Below are 20,136 nucleotides of genomic sequence, written 5' to 3'. Positions count from 1 at the left end.
GTGATTCTTGAAGCTTGTAGCCTCTCTGTGCCCTCTCTGTGCCCTCTCATGATAAATTAAGGGGATCAAAGCAGCTTTTGGCACCGTGTCATTACTCTGACTCCAGCTCTGGACTCCCTCCAGCTGTGCTCTGCATACCTTTACGCGCTGCAGAGCCGGGGAGGCGCTCCAGAGGCTGGCTGTCTGAGGTGGGTGTGTGCGCTTTTATCAGTATTTAAACTGCTAGGCTGCTCTCACACACTTTGTGTTTGAGTCTGACTGCAGATTCACTGACAGCATGGCGACCGAGAACGAGGCTCCTCTGGGTTCCATCGAGAACCCGATCAGGTTCCAGGACCAGGACTTCAAGACTCTGCTGGAGGAGAACCTGAAGTCCGGAAAGCTGTTTGATGATCCAACCTTTCCACCTGAGCAGAAGACCATCGGGATGCCGGAAGACCCGGATCCAAAGAAGGCGATCAAGTGGCAGAGACCCAAGGTAGACAAATGTGCATGTGCTTAAAGTGCCAGTTGTTATCCAGATGTTGTAGTCACTCAAACAGTTGACGCAACATTTTAAATTGTAAAATAATCCATAATCATTTCATGTTATAGCTTCCTCTACAGCCAAAAATCAAAACATACATATTTGAGAATATGCTACCAAGATTTTTTGGCCACTTGCACAAGTTAAAACAGATGGCTACACTATATAAAATATAAAGTGCCAGTTGTTATCCAGATGTTGTAGTCGCTCAAACAGTTGACACAACATTTTTAAGTTGTAAAATAATCCATAATCATGTCATGTTGCACTATCTGTTTATATCATGTTTATTTTTGTTTATAGCTTATTTTGTATATTGATGGAAATTCAATTTTTTTAATTCTTATTTTATTCTAACGATTTTATCTATTTTTTTGTTATTATACTGTTTAACTTGCACCAACAAAACCAAAGCAAATTCCTAGTGTATACCTCTTACACCTGGCATTAAAGTTATTCTGATTCTGATTCTGATGGTATAGCTTCCTCTACAGCCAAAAAGCAAGACATACATATTTGAGAATATGCTACCAAGATTTGTTGGTCACTTGGACAAGTTTAAACAGATGGCTACACAATAAAATATAAAGTTAAATGTATTTCAGTATCTTCATGGCATTGCTTCGTCACAGGAACTCTATCAACAGTGTTTGCAGAGGTGTAGACAGATGTTCAGCTGATAGTGATTCAACCAGGTGTGGCTCAGTTCTGAAGAACTATAACAGTTTCCTTAAGAGAAGAAGAAAGTAACCAAAGAAATAGCACAAGTAATACTGAAAGTATTTGTAAAGTAATCTCCAAGCCAGCAGGTAAACAAGTTTAGGTTCTATAGGGCTGCAACTAATAATTATTTTTATTAGTGATTTAAGACTTCCTTCTTGGTAAACTGTTTGGCCAATAAAATGCCAGAAAATTTAAATCATTACATTTTCTCAAATGTCCTTAAAGGTCACCTATTATGCAAAATGCACTTTTCCATGTCTTTTAAACATCAATATCTGTCCCCAGTGTGTCTACAGGCCACCATAGTATCATAAAAGACCATCCTCTCTCTTTTTCTCCTCCTCCGTTTGTCCGGAAATGGGTGCAGAAAAAAAATTCGCTTTTTTCCTTGTATCCTGACGTCATTAGGGAATGCAAGTCACGTGAGGGTTTCCTGGTCGAACCAGAGAGAACCTTCAGTAGCTGACCCCGCCCCACAGCGCGTCACTGTCTCTCCTCCTCAACCTAACTTGAGCAAAGTAGCTCCTACAGTTAGTCTGCAAGAACCAGCAGAACAGGCTTCATGTACTCCCATCATCTAAATATAACATGTTCTTTCACAAAGGCTTTATGTAATTACACTGTTTGAACAGATGATATTTATATATTATATATATTTGATGTCATGCATGTAGCAGATTACAGGTAGTAAATAGTGACTTGTAAGCAACACAACACATTTCTGTTTCACAGTCAAACTTTATTTGAGTAGACAGATGACAATATTAATTATTCACAGCATTTGTAATCATCTCACCTGTTAGTTAGTTATGTTAACATGGTACAGGAGAAAGTCTTCAGCTCTGGTAAACTATGGTAAGCTAAGCTCCGGTGGTCTGTAGTCATGGTAACACAGAGACAGCTACTACTGTAAATAATATACCATTACTCTGATCTTCCATACATTTATCTTTTAGCAGAAATAATGAACTGACTACTGTTTCACATCTTCTATTTTCCACCCTGATGGTCGCTGTGTTTACAAACCGTGTCATAGCGGTAGCATGTAGCTAACCCGTTAGCATGTAGCTACATGCTAACGGGTTAGCTACATGCTACCGGGTTAGCTTTGTATCTCCATGTAAACAGAGCCATCTGCTCTCAGCTGTCTGCTCTCAGCTGTCTGCTCTCCTCTGGGATGATTCTGTCGGTCATTTCTCACAGATGGATCTGTAAAGACAGACGTAAAACAGAGTGTATGTTTACGGTTTACAGAGTTGATGCATGAGGTAAACACTGAGCTAACTAACAGAGATATAAATAGTATTATTTACCTGAGAGAAACCGTCAGGAAAACCTGGAATCTGGACCGCAGATGTTCATCATGTGTCGCCGATTTCTGATCAGATTCCTCCGGTAACGTGCGCTCGGTGAAGTTTCTGGTTTATAAACTTTAAAGTGGTTTATAAACTTTATTCTAGCTGCTATCTCTCCACTCGTCTCTCTCTCTCTCTCTCTCTAGAGAGAGAGAGAGAGAGAGAGCTTCTCCGGGAGGGAGGGGGAGGGTGACGCTGTTGTTGAGGACGTTTGATTGACAGAAAACGCTGACCAATCAGAGCAGAGTGGGAGGAGACAGAGGCTACAGACACAGAAATCAGCACTTTTGGAAATGGGCTGAAACAGAGGTTATAGAGACATGCTGGAATGCATGATCTGATTGTTTTTTTGAAAAAAAAACTTCAGAGACATGGTTTGGAGGTGTCTGAGACCTATAATAACTAGTTTAAATGGAGTATAATATGTGACCTTTAAATGTTTTGTTTTGTCTGGAAAAACAGTCCAAAACCCAAAGATATTCAGTTAAATATCATAGTTTACTAAAGAAAACCAGCAAATATTCACACAGAGGCTGGAACTGGTGATATTTAATTTCAACAATAGATAAAAATTATCAAAATTGTTGCCAATTAAATTCCGTATCATTGACTAATGGTCTAACTTTTTCTTTAATTGTCTTCTCTTATCGCATATACTAATGATGTTTGTGTTGTTTTATCATCTTGTGCTCATCTTCTCCTCCTCTTGCCCCATCTCGGAAGGAAATAAGTGAGAACGCTGTGTTCGTGGAGGGCACAACTGGGACCACTGATATCTGTCAAGGTCAACTCGGTGAGAAATCTGTCTCTCCTGCCCACTGCTCATCCCTAAACAACGATAAGGAATGATGAACTGATATATGTCATGCTGACTTGTCTCAAACTGGCATTGCACAACATGCTGGAAAAGTTAAATCCACATAAACCAAAATCTGAAACATTCCTTCACTTAGTTCAGTTTTTTCCTATTTACTTTATTACATTAAAATGCAGTGACTTCATAACATGATGTCTGCACCACACGGCCCCAGGGACCAAACCTCAAACACACAGTGAGGGGGAAAAAGGAGTGACATTCTGTGTTCCCTATAAACCCCAAATCTGCAGGGGGCCAGACGCCATCACAGCCCTGTCTTCAACAGCCCGCAGATTTAGCTCAGTGTGTTTCTTATTTGTGGTGAACAAGGAGATTGTTTTTTTGCACAACAGCAAACCTTCCTTCCTCCTCTGGGATTAATAAATTGATGGTTTATGTCACTAGTTTCGTGCAGACATGACGATGGGATCAATACCAACCTCCCTTCTTCTTCTTCTTCTTCTTCCATGTCTGAGTTATATGGTCTCAGTCAAACTCTGTCCCAGGATGTGCTTAACTGCAAAAAACAGATAAACTACATTGAACAGATGTTTACTGTCACAGAGGAATTTGACTATGTGTGAGAGAGAGAGCTTAACATGACTGAAAAGCATTGACGAAAACATGAGTCACGCATCACGGGAGACCAAAGCCTTCTGGGCTCTTAGATGATGAAATATTTAAAAACAAAGCATTCATTACAAAACGCTATGAATCTTCTAAGATGTTTCTTTTTGTTGATCAGGTAACTGTTGGCTGCTGGCGGCCCTGTCCTGTCTCACCATGCACCCCAAACTCTTCGTGAAGGTGGTGCCACCCAATCAGACCCTGTCCAAGCCCTACGCAGGGATTTTCCATTTCAGGGTGAGTATATCATGTACAGGACAACACAGAACCTCTGACTCCCTTTATGGCTAATGAGAAGAGTTGCTAATTAGACCCCCAATCGAGCCAGCTGAGACTCACTCCTTGTTTTCTGCTGACCAACAAAAATAATTACACATACACACACACACACACACACACACACCCACGCACACTCGCACGCACGCACGCACGCACAATCACACACACATGCACGCAGGCATGCACGCACGCACACACACGTACACACACACGCACACACATTTCATGACTTCTGAGGACATTACATTGACTTACGTTCATTTCCTGCAGCTTTACCCTAACACTAACTGTAACTGCTACTTAACTAATCCTAACCCTTAACCTAACCTCAACCTAAACCTAAACATAACCACCCTAAACCAAGTCCTCACCCTGAAATATAATTATTTACTTTATGGGGACATGCATTTGGTCCCCTTTTGGGAGGCGAGTCCCCCAATGTGACTGTGTAAACAGGTTTATGTCGCCACAATGTGACTGTGTAAACAGGTTTATGTCACCACAATGTGACTGTGTAAACAGGTTTATGTCGCCCCAATGTGACTGTGTAAACAGGTTTATGTCGCCACAATGTGACTGTGTAAACAGGTTTATGTCGCCACAATGTGACTGTGTAAACAGGTTTATGTCACCACAATGTGACTCTGTAAACAGGTTTATGTCACCACAATGTGACTCTGTAAACAGGTTTATGTCACCACAATGTGACTCTGTAAACAGGTTTATGTCGCCACAATGTGACTGTGTAAACAGGTTTATGTCACCACAATGTGACTGTGTAAACAGGTTTATGTCGCCACAATGTGACTGTGTAAACAGGTCTTCCTTACATGCTTATGCTTTAGTATATCATACATGCCCTTGAGCACAATCTCATTTCTTGCCCCATCTTAGTCTGGACATGTTGCTTGATATTCTGAAAGCAAATACTTATGATAAGCTGCACCTCTGCTGAGGTTTTAACCTTTATTGAAACTACAATATGCATTTTATTTTGGTGGTGTGGCTCTACTTATTTGATAATCCAGAAAAAAATCTTATCTTATAATAATATGTATCTTTGTTTGGGAATATACACAATGAAAGGATGTCAACTGACATAATAAGGGCCTTAAAGGAAAACTCCACTGATTTAGCATTGCACTTCTATAACATTGTTGGACTCATGATGGACAGTTTAAAAATGTCTTGATTGAATGATTTCAGATGATATTGAAGTTACTTCTTCCATATTTCTACATTAATTCATGTTTAATCAAATAAATCTCACACAATACACAGAGAGGAGGAAAGGTTGTGGTCGTATATCATTTAACATTATATTAAACATAAATCGAACTATAAAACAACTCCTCGCCTATGCCTGAACTACCGTGAGGCTCTATTAGTGCTGCTCACTGGCCCAATATGACACACAGTTTGTGCTGTCTGTGTTAAACAGCGCATTAAAGCATATTATAGACATAAAAGATTAAGATTGATTTATATACCTGATTCACACATGCTCATTTGTTGTAACTTTGTGTAAGAAAGGCCTGATTCTCTGTCTCTGAAGCATTATCTGATTTGGCTTTATTCTTTTTAGCCTGTTTTCAAGAGATGCGAGATGCATACTTTAGCTGCCGTGCTTTCACGGCTCTGGCATTTAACTAATAAATCAAACAGGCATCAACTCATCCTGCATTCATCACTTAAATGGAGGTCTCACACGTAAGAAGAGACTTCTTTATCTTTATCACCATATTAGAAGTGGTGATTCTAATCTGGAGAGTTCATCATTCACACGCTTCGACCTGCACAGATCAATAAAAATATATCACGTTATTAGGCATAGCAATCTTGTTATTACAGCAATCTTGTCAAAGCATACAGTTCGATATAGATCATTTTTACGACTTCTGCTCAGGGATTATTTTGCCCCGGAGCGTTGGACCTTTAGAGACTGTTAGAGAGTGTGTGACATGACTTAACAAGCAGGACGGAAGAACTGGAAACTCATTTTGTTCTTTTAGGCTGATTGGAGAGCAGTCCAGACTTGCAGGTAGTGACTATACACCTGAGACACACACGCACACACACACGCACACAGCTATGAAAGGCCAGTGCAGGCCTGCTCTCAGTCGGTGTTATGTACACACAGATTAGCAGTATAGTACAGTACACGCCCCTAGTCATGAGCAGTAACTGGTTTAATGAACTGAGTCAGACAAGAGACAATATCACATGGTTTAAATAAGACAAGTTTATGTGTTTACAAGGCCATTTAAAGTGATTTACATTGCATACATCAGTAAAATGTGCCATAATGTTGGGTTAGCATATCTACAGAAGCTCAGTATTCACGTTAAATGATGTTTTGATCCATCATGAGTCCCTGAAGGCATTTAAGTTAGACATAAAAGAAACACAAGGGAATATAAAAGCACATATAAATATGATTTTAAAAGAATAACATAAAAATGGAATAAACAGAGGAATAAAAAACTTCCAATACATTTACAGTTCAGTGAGCAATATAATTAAATAGCCCCAAATTTAACTTCATAAAAAGTATATGACAAGTATGTCATGGGACATTATTGTTATTGTCTTTGTCCACTGGACGGACACAGTTAACGGAAACACAATTCAACAAACACATTGCAATACAACAAACTTCAAAACCCATGAGTGGGATCAACACCTCTCTACTTAATAAAAGCTCTGGAAGTATTTATAGACAAGTGTTCATGTTATTCTGTCAACCCTCTGTGATGTATGTGTGATGTCAAAAATACCTTTAAAGCCACTTTAGGGGGAATTTAAAGCGAGTCTCTGTGACTTTTGCCAAACGGCATCCACTGTGGCCAAGTCATAATCTTAATAAAACAAACTTTGTAAAGTCCATTATCTGCCACATCTGCCAACCTAGTTTGCTAACATTAGCCACTATAAGCTACCGGTCACACCAGACCAAGTAAGGATAAAGCAACAAAACCGCTTTAATCTTGCTTTAAAGAGGCTATAATCAATATTATTACAATAACAATGGATCACATGACTATGGGAAAGTGGTCATTCATAGTGCAACGTATCTTCATAAAACGGTTCGTATGATATTTTACGAAAAGTTATTCCTCATTTTTTCCTACGAATGTCCAGCAACATGTGACGCGCGTGTCAATTTCTCTAGTCTTAGTTAGGTTTAGGAAAAGATTGTGGTTTGGGTTAAAATAACTTCGGAAGTGGCGTAACTTAACAAAGAAAACACATTTATTAATATTGTATTCCATTTCTGCCAGTAGATCCGCTTAATTGTTACACACTGGTCCTTTGAGTACGGAAGTTACGTGACAAATAAATCAGCGTTGACTTCTGGTTTCACACGGGATGCGAGCACTGGTCTCCTGGGTGAAAGTCTAGTGTTTTTTAACCCACCCATCCACCCTGACCTCCTCCCTACGCGGCGATGTCGTTCTTTATACTTCCTGGTTCACACTTATGTAGATTACATCGTGGGATATATATGAATTACAGTCCACAATGATGATCCTACTGATAATTACTCAGCTATACTGGGTTTTATAGCATGTTTCCACACATTATTTTGGTTTGACCCGAGAATATAATGTTTTGGTTCTCTCTCACCGCACTTATTGTGTCGTTTTCGTCTGTTTTCAGTGTAAAAAAGCTACCTGCTCAGTGCCAAACAGCAGACAGACACAGTTAGAGACAAGCTGGAGAACACAGTGGAGCGTTAGCAGTTAGAGAAAAATCTGTTGTTTCAGGTTAAAGGGAAACATTTGGGACAAAAAGTCCAGGTGGTTTGTCTCGTTACACTCTGCCTTCCTCCTTGTTAACTTTCCTCCTGATTCATTACATCCATGTCTGCTCTGCTCTCACCATCCCTCTCCCCGTGTGTCCCTGTGCAGTTCTGGCAGTATGGTGAGTGGGTGGAGGTGGTTGTGGATGACAAGCTGCCAGTACGCGAAGGCCGTCTGCTCTTCAGCTACTCTGACACCCGCAACGAGTATTGGAGCGCCCTGGTGGAGAAGGCCTATGCCAAGTCAGTTGCCACTACCAGCATATGTTTCTGGGTTGTAATGTCTGAGATCACCCACTCCTTTTCTGTGTGTGTCGCTACAGTGATTGGACAAAAATACACTTTCTCACCTCATCGTATGTAGGTTGATTGGATCCTACGGAAGCCTGAAGGGGGGCAACATTTCAGAGGGGATGGAGGATTTCACAGGAGGCATCGCGTACTCGCTGCAGGTTTCATCTCGTACCCCTCAAGTCTTCTGGAGGTCCCTGACAGCCGCCCTGTCTCGAGGCAGCCTGCTCAGCTGCTTCATCGAGGTACGTACACGCCTCCAAAAGTTTACACCACACAGCTGGATGCTACTTAGTTCCTCTCTTTGTCTTCACAGGCCAGCACCTACCGTGACATTGGTAAAGTGACGGCAGACGGGCTGATAAAGGGCCACGCTTATGCCATCACCGACACCGACAAGGCCAGTATGACTCAGAGACGACGCTGCAGCACAGAGCTGATGTCATTATTTAGTGTTGCATCGTCATCAATATGCTGCTTTGATTTCTTTTTTGTTTATGCAATGATCAATTTCTCTCCAAAGACCTCTGTAATCTAAAACCATTTCAAATCAGCTAATCTAATGTTATTCATTGTCACATAATCTCACTGAAATGTAATCTAATCTCGTTTCATTTTATCTCAGCCCATTCAGATCAAATCGAATGGAATCAAGTTGAATCTAATCTATCTCATTTAAATTATCTCTTCTAATGTAATCTAATTTAATATCATCTTATCTCATCTAATTTATATAATCTCATCTAATCAAATCTCATCTCATCCTAATATCATCCCATTTTATCTCATCTAATTTCACTTTAATCTAATGTAATTTAATCTAATACAATCTCACTGATATTGAATTATTAATCTCATGTTATCTCAGGTCATTTAATTTCATATCATCCCATCTCTCACCTGATCTAATCTAATCATATTTCATCACGTCTCATCAAATCTAATCTCATCTAATGTAATCTAAATTAATATCATCTCATCTAAACGATTTAATCTAATCTAATCTAATCTCATCTCATCTAATCTAATCGTCCCATGTCATTGCATGTCATTATCATCCCATTTTATCTCTGTCCAATTTAACTTTAATCTAACCAAATTTAATCTCACTTGAAATTGTATATAATCTCATGTTACCTCATGTCATTTAATCTCGTATCATTCTATTCCTGACCTGATTTAATTTATCCATATTTCATTGTGTCTCATTTAATCTAATCTCATCTAATGTAATATACTTTAATCTCATCTCATCTAAATTATATAATCTCATTGAATCTCATCTCATCTAATCATCCCATTTCATTGCATGTCATCCTACTGTAATATCATCCCATTTTATCTCATCTAATTTCACTTTAATCTAATGTAATGTAATCTAATATAATCTCACTGAAATTGAATATAATATCATGTTTTCTCCTGTAATTTAAGATCTTATCATCCCGTCACTGAGCAGATCTAATCTAATCATATTTCATCCTGTCTCATCTTAATTTAATCAAATAGCATATTGTGGCATTTCATCTCGTATCGTTCCATCTCACCATAATCTAATATAATCTACAATCGTTGGCCAAAAAAAACAAAAAACAAATCTCAGCACAAGGTCCATTAGTAATTGTTTTAGAGCTTTTGATCGTATCACATGATTTCCTTCGGTAGATGAATTTTTCCCATTTTTGTATGTAATTGTAGACATTAAAATTAACTTTAATGTATTTTTGAGCACTTTAAAGACTTCTAATCCATGTTGTCTTAAAAGTTACAATTGAAAAACTTGGAGCTTGAGTTTGAGCTTAGAAACAGCATGTGATACGATTGAAAGAACCAGAACAACTACTGACGGACCTTGTGGTGAGATCGTTTGGCCAACTGCTGTCTCATCTCATCTCTTAGTACAAATAAAAACACTGAGATAAAACTAAGAACTGACAAAACAATCTTTCTTTTGTAAATAATGCTTCTCTCTTCACATTTCAGGTGAAGAGAGCGTCGGAGGAGGTTTTGCTGCTGAGGCTGAGGAACCCCTGGGGTTTTGTTGAATATCGCGGACCCTGGAGTGACAAGTGAGGAAGCTTCCTGTTTGTGCACATCGTATAAAAGAGGGAGCAAGCACTTACACTCAGTTTCTCTTTGTGTGTGTGTGTGTGTCTGCAGGGGTAAAGAGTGGGATAACGTGGACAAAGCAGAGAAGGAAAGGATTGAGCTGAAGAAGAAAGAAGATGGAGAGTTCTGGTACGTGGCAGATACTAAAACACGCAAAATTACTACAGAACAAGTATTCGGATCCTTTACTTCAGTAAAAGTACTAATACCGCACTGTTAAAATACTCCACTACAAGTAAAAGTCCTGCATTCAAAATCTTTAGTAAATATATGTAAGTATCAGCAACATCTACTTAAAGTCCATCCATCCATCTTCAACCGCTTATCCGGGATCGGGTCGCGGGGGCAACAGCTCCAGCAGGGGACCCCAAACTTCCCTTTCCCGGGCCACATTAACCAGCTCTGACTGGGGGATCCCGAGGCGTATCACAAGGCCCCAGGCCAGAGTAGAGATATAATCTCTCCACCTAGTCCTGGGTCTTCCCCGTGGTCTCCTCCCAGCTGGTCGTGCCTGGAACACCTCCAAAGGGGGGCGCCCAGTGGGCATCCGTGCTAGATGCCCGAACCACCTCAACTGGCTCCTTTCGACGCAAAGGAGCAAGGACTCTACTCCGAGTCCCTCACGGATGACTGAGCTTCTCACCCTATCTCTAAGGGAGACGCCAGCCACCCTCCTGAGGAAACCCATTTCGGCCGCTTGCACCCGCGACCTCGTTCTTTCGGTCATGACCCAACCCTCATGACCATAGGTGAGAGTAGGAACGAAGATTGAACGGTAGATCGAGAGCTTTGCCTTCAGGCTCAGCTCTCTTTTCGTCACAACGGTGCGGTAAAGCGAATGCAATACCGCCCCTGCTGCTCCGATTCTCCGACCAATCTCACGTTCCATCGTCCCCTCACTCGCGAACAAGACCCGAGATACTTGAACTCCTTCACTTGGGGTAAGGACTCATTCCCTACCCGTAATAGGCAATCCATCAGTTTCCTGCTGAGAACCATGGCCTCAGATTTAGAGGTGCTGATTCTCATCCCGACTGCGTCACACTCTACTTAAAGTATCAAAAGTAAATGTTCCCTGTCAGCGATTTACTATTATATATGATGTTTCTGGATTAATATTACTGCTGCATTAATGTGTATGCTGCATTTTACTGCTGTAGATGTTTTCAACTCCTTTTTTAAAGTTGGCTAGTTTAATCTACAGCATCTTATTATATAAGATCATCATATGTTTGTCAAGAACAGCCTTGTTTTCAGTTTTGTGACGATGCATATTCCAGCTGATCCAAGAAAGTTTTTAAATAGTTTTTTTAGCTTAAGACGTAGGAGAATATTCTCAACACATAAAGGAACAATTCATCCTTCAGTTTATCACAAACATCCAAAGGTGTAACATTTCGGGGGATCTATTAGCAGAAATATATTATAATATTCAGAACCATGTTTTCATTAGAATCGTTGTGTTTTCGTTAGCTTAGAATGAGCCCTTCATATCTACAGAGGGAGCGGGTCTTCTTCACAGAGTCCGCAATATTGCTCTGCCAACCGCCATGTTTCTACAGTAGCCCAGAACGGACAAACCAAACACTGGCTCTAGAGAGAGCCTTTCAAGTTTTTACCTTACCTGAAGGCCACCGCAGTTCTCCAACACACTTGTGAAACTGCGATAACGTGAGGCATGGAGTGCAAAACTGTGGTACCGCCAGCCGCCGTCTGACTTCTGTTGCTCCTAAAGTAGTATTATTATGGTAAGGATAGCCTCTGAGCGAGGCGAACGGCGATACCACGGTTTTGCACTCGGCGGCTCACGTTACTGCAGACTTAGAAAGGGAGGAACGAGCGGAAGGGAGGAGCGAGCGGAAGGGAGGAGCGAGCGGAACTCAGTTGGTTGCAATCTGCAACCGCACCACTAGATGTCGCCAAAGCCTACACACTGTACCTTTAAGAAGTAGGAGAAACACATAAAGGGACAGAAATTTTTTTAAGAAAAACTTAAAAATCATCAAATTTGGAGATACATGGTTTTATCTGGAGAGGAAGGGAATGAGAAATTGTGACGTAGTAAAGTGTACAATATTTGCCTCTGAGATGTAGTAGACTTAAAAAGTTGCATAAAATGGAAATACTCAAGTAAAGTACAAGTACTTTGAGTAATTACTGCCTCTCATAAACAGTAAGATATCTGATGTAAATGATGCTCTCCATTAGGATCAGTGCTGAGGCCTTCAGCAGCCTGTTTGACATCGTGGAGCTCTGCAGTGTGAGTCCTGACACTATTGTGGAGGGAAGCACACCTGTCTCTCCTGCCTCTCCCGCCTCCCCGACTTCCTGGACCATCAGTGAACATGAAGGATTCTGGGTACCGGGGAGTTCTGCCGGTGGTAGCCGCAAATACAACCGTATGTTTAAGACTTTATATTTGCCCAAATAAGCATTCAAGCTCTGCCTGGCTCGTTTATTTATTCCATCACACATTTGTTTTTCCTCAGGATCGTTCTGGAAGAATCCTCAGTTCGAGTTGGTTCTCATGGAGAAGGACCTGACTGAAGAAGACGATGAGGATGAGGATGATGAAGATGACGAGGATGATGAGGAAATAACCCCAGAGGAGAAGAAGAGTTTAGATAAAAAAAAGAAGAAAGCCAAACAGTGCACTGTGCTGGTGGAGATGCTTCAGAAAAACCGCAGGACAAAGAGTAAAATCCACTTCCTCTACATGGCGTTCCACATCTACAAGGTCTACTTTTAATTTACTTATTGATTTAATTCATATTTTGAGTCTCTGCACCTATTTATGTCTGAATCAACTCACATCCGTCTGTGTTTCTTCTTTTTTGCAGGTTCCTCCTGAGGTGAGTATCTCATGGGCAACAGAGGCATAATCTTTCATTATCTGCTTAAATTATTATCAGAACAAACTCATATCCTTTTCTATCTTTCTTCACAGCTCCAGGGTGCGTGTCTGAGCCGCAACTTCTTCATGACAAATCGCCCCGTGAGTCGCTCTGGGAAATATAAGGGTCAGAGGTAAAAGTCCATCATGAGAAATAATCACTGCTAATTAGAAATCATTTAATCATCTGTTCATAAAGCAGAAAACTTGGTGCTGGTGCTTTTACTTTGTACCTTTAGGGACTGTAGACCAGAGTAAACCTTCTATGCTAACTATGTTTTTCCAACTATTAATTCAAAGATTGAAGAAGATAATGAATAATTGGTGATGCGTTTAGTCCCAGAACCCTTGAAATTTGAGCATAACTCAAATGATGTTGAGTCACTATTTTTTATTTTTTTTTATTTTTATTTTGTTTGACCTTTATTCATTCAGGAAATCCCTTGAGATAGAATCTCTTTTCCGAGCCTGAAAAAGTTGTTTTTTTGTTATCTGGTGAGAGAATACAAATATAATCAAATAAAAACTTGATTATAAGTTACTCTAAGTGCTCATTGTTTGCTTTTGGTAAAGTAAAAATATGTTTTTTGTGTTGTTCTTGCATAGATGTAATGATATATTTTTCACTTTACTTAAAGCAAACAATGACCACTTAGAGTAACTTATAATTATATTATATGTAAGGGATAATGTACAGCAAGCCGGTCATTGTTGTGAAATAAACCCCGACAGGGGTCGCCCTGAAGGGGTTTATTTCATAACAATGACCAGCTAGCTGAACATTATCCTGCTTATTACACGGCTACTTACTTAAGAAATCAATAATTTTACACAAAAACGGTCCGCCAGAGTCCGACATCAGAACTGCGCCCATAGCAACGGTCCGTTATACATAGCAACGGTCTGCTATAAAGAAATAACAGACTGTAGAACGCATTGATCGACCAATCACAATCAAATATTCAACAAAGCTGTGTAATAATGCATTATAACAGTGATTATAATGCATTATAAAAAATATTATACTGTATGTATTACAACTATGGGAATTATTAGTATTGATTGCAAAAAAAATGTCAGTGAGTGACCAGCAATTATGAAGTATAATGATACTTGACCTTTTAAATCATTATAAAATGCTTTATAATGTGTTATAATTATTTGTTAGAAAGCATTATGAATAAATATCAGTGTTTATAACTATAATTATTAAGTGCTATAAGCAGATTGTAATGCATTATAAGTATGTTTAAATTGCATTTTAGACGTGGCCGTCATAGAAAGTGTTACCGAAATTTACTTTATCATCCAAAAAAAAGAAAATTAATTTGGCCAGAGCTACCGAAAACAAAAGAAAATACATGCAGATAAAACAAGAGAGAAAAAAATATATTTAACATTAACCATTGTTGCTCACGGCCCTGCTGTTGGCAGCTATTAAACACAGGAATAGTATTATAGATGTAACACATTAACATTGTGCCACAGGGGTATCTGGAGGAAGCTGCATCTGGACCCAGGTAACTACATCATCGTGGCGTCCACCTATCGACCCAACCAGCCTGGAGAGTACTTCATCCGCATTTTCTCCAAGACTGGAAACACTCTGGGGTAAGATGGAGGGGATTCAAATTAGAGGCCCTAAAAGACCCTAAAACAGGGGACAAAATCAAGAGGAGACTGTTTAGCTGTTTTTCTCTCCTTTACCATAATAATGTCAGAGAAACAGCTTCATTTAGACCCCTTGTTAAATCATAGACCGGCAACACTTCCTGAATCACCTCCTGAATCACTCCCTCTCAAGGGCACAGTCACAGTCACCCACACTCCCCTACACCTACACTCAAACTCACAACATTATGCTACTGTGTCATTTAGTAATTAGTCTCAACAACAATAGGCTCATAAAAGCACCTCTTATCGCTTCTGTTAGCAACACAGTCAATTAGTAGTGTAGTACGAGCATCACTCTGACTAATAAGCATATTTTTTTCCATCCAGAGCAACATTTACTCAAGTACCGCACTTAAGTACAATTTTGAGGTACTTTACTTGAGTATTTCCAATTTATGGGACTTAATAACATTTTAATGAGAAATATTGTACTTTTTACTGCTCTACATTTATTTAACAACAGTAGTTAATTTGATTTTACACACAAATCATGTGATCAACTTGTAAAATATGATGCTGAATATGTGGCTGATTAGAGCTGCTCAGTTTGGCGTTTACATGAGGTCACCTATAAGATTTTTTATGTTGTAACTTGTCCTGCAACACAATTAACAGGAGACCCCTGAAGCCCTGAAAAATGCACAAAATGTTGTCTTGTGTGCATAAGGTTAAAAAAACTCCATAATGTAAAGGTGCTATTCTATAACATTGATAACAATCAGCCACTAGATGTCGCATCTCTCTCCTCTATTCCATTGCATTTACTTCACAACAAGTGTTTGCCAGGTTCTTACAGTCAACTGCGGCCATTTATCATTTTTTTCCACACTAACTGACGACCCAGATACCACGTGACACCAACGTTGTTTTACTATTGGCTCTATTGGGAGTCAAACGTCAGATATCTTCCACAGAAATAAACAAAACATTCATTTTGGACGCGCAACTTTCAGAAAAATGATTCATTCACAATCATAATTTTTTTTTCAGAAAAAGCCATACTTTTATTCGGTGCCGTTCTAAACACTCTGTAGATGTATTATTTTTGAAAAATATTTCTCTACATAAAAATGTTGCCAATAAGACCTTTAACACTCTAAACTGATGCATTATTAGACACTTTACTTCGGATACTTTAAGTACATTTTGCTGGTAATACTTAATACTCAAGTATAATTTTGACTGCATATTTTCACACTGTGGTATTGCTAGTTTTACTGAAGTAAAGGATGTGAGCCCATATCAAGCATTATTTTTGAGTTTGTAAGGTTCAAACTGTGTAAAAGTATAATTTAAGAGACAATCTGGTGCATTGTTTGTGTTGCAGGACTCAGGACTTCACCTGCTCCTCTGGCTTCCTCCCGGTGAGTTTAGCGGTCTCGTCCATACACGTTAAAACACCAGCCAAAAGCAGCTGACCAAAAGAATATAGTATTTTTATATTTATATCGTTGTTTGTTCACGCCCAACAGGTTATGGCGAATCCCGTCACCCCGGAGGATCGAGCGAGAGTTCAGAAGGCTTTTGATGAGGATGCTGGCCCAGTAAGAAGTCTTCCTCATTGTACTTTATTTAACAAAAGTGTGAATTTGAGGCCTTTGATTTTCTGGTTTCTTCTGTCTCCCCCGGCAGGATGACAGACTGAACGCCAAGGAGCTCATGAAGCTGTTGAACACAGGTTAAAATCTCCAGTATAGTATCAGGTTTTGCATGTTTTAGCAGCATCTGATTTGACTATATAGTACCTTTAATGGCCACTAGATGGGAGCAATGTAGCGACACATTCCCTCAAAAGTCATCCCAGTGGAGTCACGGAGGTCACCAGTCTAGACAGCAGCTCACAGCTGCAGTCAGATAGAGTGCACTGAGCTTGTCCTCACCTTCACCTTTCCTCATCTTAATCCAATTCAAACCTTTATTTTCTTTCTCTGCATCAATCTGTGCCTTTCTTCCCGTGATCACAGCTCTTGACAAAGATTACCATCTGTCACTGGAGACATGCAGACAGCTCATCTTTGAAGAGGATGTATCCTTTTGTCCTCAGCATATTCTTTAATATAACTCCTTGTAGTTCACGATCCTTGTTTGACCTTGACTATATGTCTGATTTATGTTTTTCACGAGTTCATGTTAAAACCTGTGGGGGGCCGACCTGGCAGATGCTTGCTGACGAAGGGATTCGTACCCCCGGTTCTCCGGTTGAGTCATTGTGCCTCCCCGCTGTTCACCTTCACTCTGTTTCCTCATAACTTTATAATAATAACTTTATCGCTCCGACTTCTGTCCTGTTGAGCTGTCCTTAATTCTGCTGGCAGACTAAAGGGCGCAGCAGTCTCAGCCGTGAACAAACAGGAGCCCTGCTGTCCAGTCTGCGCAATCTGCAGGTACTGCCCAGTGTGTGTGTGTGTGTGTGTGTGTGTGTGTGTGTGTGTTAAAGACAGAACAAATAAAGAGAGTTGTGTCATTGTTGATGCTGCTTTCTTTTTCAGTCCATCTTCTTCCAGTTCGATGAGGACTCCTCTGGGACCATGAGCCCCTTTGAACTCAGTACAGCGATGCAAGCTGTTGGTATGCACACACACACACACACACACACGCACACATAGATAATTGCTGTTGTTTGGTCTTCACACCATCGTGTTCACTCCTCTGTTTCCCAGGGATGCAGCTTGACAACAAGGTGGTGGAGCTGCTGTCTGAGCGCTTTGCGTCTGGAGAGCTTCACTTGTCCTTCCAGGCCTTTGTGTCGTGTGTCACCAGGGTGAACAAGCTTTTCGGTAACACACAGACCCACGCATACCGTGTACTTATATCTTTGTGAAGATGCTCATTGACAAGGCCGCTGCTAGCCATTTGGGTGCCCTAGGCGTAATTGCTTTGTGTAAACAGGCCCTTAAAGGTCTGTCCGAAGGCCAAAATGTCCTCACCTTCCAAGAATGTCCTCACTCTGAATGTCTTAAAGTCGAATTGGTCCTCACAAAGATAGCTGTACAAGTACACACACACACATTCACACACATCCATCTTTGCAAACACACAAAAGGTAAGATTAATTTGATTATTTCAGGGAGCTCTATAGTATTTTCTATTTTTGACCCATCTGCATTAAACCTAAAAAAATCTAATGATGTCATATAATACCTCAGTCACAGGGGACATTTTACTGCAGAACGAATACGTTTTTGATACTTTAAGTATATTTTGCTGATAATACTTCTGTACTTTTACTTAATTTTGAATGCAGGACTTTAACTTGTAACTGAGTATTTTTACATTGTAGTATTTTTAAGGAAAGGATCTGAGTACTCCTTCCATCACTGCATATAGGAGACTAAAAGTGTATCTTATTATAAAACCCATGATGTGATTATGGCGTACCAACCAATATATTTTATTCAGTTTGCTTTTAGATGATCTACACGTGCACAGTTTCTTTACATAACAGGTTTCATGTGTATTTTGGACTATCACTAAATAAATCCAGGATACTCGACAGGATCTCAGTTTTAAAAATGAACGCTAAACGTGATACAGAAGTTACTGAATGTCGAGCCTTTGCTCTGACTATGCAGTCATTTCCTCCCCCTCTTCTCCTCAGCTCTGTATGAATCAGAGACCAGTGAAGAGGTGAAAATCAGAGGGATCAACGCTGTGAGTATCTGGACAAATATTCTCTGTTATGTGTTCATATACTGACCTGGACCTGAAGAGTTTTTTTGACTTTCTGTTCACCTCTTGTCCCTCCACAGTGGCTGCTTCAGTTCCTGATGCTGTGAAGACGCTTCATGAACATGGTCTCTGCGTTAGACCCAGCTGAGCCACAGCGTGCTTTTGATTCTAAAATATAGACTGACAATTATAAACCGGGATTTAAAACTGTTCCTCCACAGTTCATGCTTTGCTATGCCGTTGTTTTATTCTTGCTTCATCTCGTACCTTCCTCATACTTCTGGATATACCTTTGATATAGGCTCAAGGTTCAAGATTCAGCTTTAATATTATTATACAATGCAGGATTACACAATGAAATGTAGCTGTAGCTTAGTCCACATTAAACACACATAAAAAAAGTATAAACTAGAATAGAATAAAACAATGAAATAGAACAAAGTATATAAAAGTAGCACTAAAGGTAGAAATAGAAAGGAAAATTAACATATATTTACAAGGAAGATATACAGTATACACATATACACACAATATATGCATATAATATGCAGGGAATGCAGCACAATCATTTAATTATGTAATAATTTTCTATTATTCCACATTGTAATAAAAGTGATTTCATGATTACAGATGTGAGTTTAAAGGCGTCCTTATTTCTTTTGTCTTTAACAAGAAGATTGTTTCAAAACCTAAATATAGTCCACATTTCTCAAAGTATTTATCGTGTTATCAAGTCGCTCTTTAATGATGAAAAGAAAATGTGTTTCTAAAAATGAACATGAATGAAATGGTAGCCTACACGTAACTGTAATTACACGACTGAAGAGCAAAAAAAAAAAATCACAGCAAGCCCAAGAGTTTACTCATCCATGAACACATGAGCATCCCCTAATACATGTGCAAACACACACACAGAGTGAGCAGTGCCTGCCCCACTGAGGGTGTGAGGTTTATGTCTCAGCAGCGCTACACGCACCGTCTCTATTCTTATCGCACTGACGCCACGTACAGCGTCAACACACGCTCGCCCCCTCCTCCACTACGTTCCCTCGCTCCCTCCATCCATCCCTCTCTCTTTCTCCCCCCTCCTGCTCTCTCTAGTAACTGTCTGAGTCTCACAATCTGCATCCTCCTCCTCCTCCCTGTTACACACACACACACACACAGGTGCTCACACACACATCAGCGATCAAATGTCCTTTCTACACACGCTGCTATTAATAGCACCTTTGCTCACACACACCACTTCCTGTTCATCGTTAGGTGAGTAGACACAGGTTGTCCTCAGCAACCGTCCCTCTACATTGTGATGGAGAGAGGAGGATTGAGACA

At 40.0% G+C, this 20,136-nt stretch overlaps 1 protein-coding gene across 1 annotated transcript; it reads left to right on the top strand.

Annotated features, from left to right (window-relative positions):
* The first annotated feature begins 234 nt into the window (after positions 1-234).
* capn12 (calpain 12) lies at positions 235-19,433 on the top strand. Its single transcript, XM_074642152.1, has 22 exons — positions 235-478; positions 3,328-3,397; positions 4,206-4,324; positions 8,278-8,411; positions 8,533-8,704; positions 8,776-8,859; positions 10,443-10,528; positions 10,620-10,697; positions 12,777-12,967; positions 13,058-13,305; positions 13,409-13,420; positions 13,516-13,595; positions 14,950-15,072; positions 16,463-16,499; positions 16,608-16,679; positions 16,768-16,813; positions 17,100-17,161; positions 17,451-17,519; positions 17,625-17,703; positions 17,796-17,912; positions 18,734-18,786; positions 18,885-19,433. The coding sequence occupies exons 1-22, from the start codon at positions 278-280 to the stop codon at positions 18,909-18,911; spliced, it is 2,160 nt and encodes a 719-aa protein (XP_074498253.1). The 5' UTR covers positions 235-277; the 3' UTR covers positions 18,912-19,433.
* Positions 19,434-20,136: the final 703 nt, after the last annotated feature.

Source organism: Sebastes fasciatus, chromosome 7 (assembly GCF_043250625.1).
Source record: "Sebastes fasciatus isolate fSebFas1 chromosome 7, fSebFas1.pri, whole genome shotgun sequence".
Classification (NCBI taxonomy): domain Eukaryota; kingdom Metazoa; phylum Chordata; class Actinopteri; order Perciformes; family Sebastidae; genus Sebastes; species Sebastes fasciatus.
This window is presented reverse-complemented; position numbering and strand designations above follow the sequence as displayed.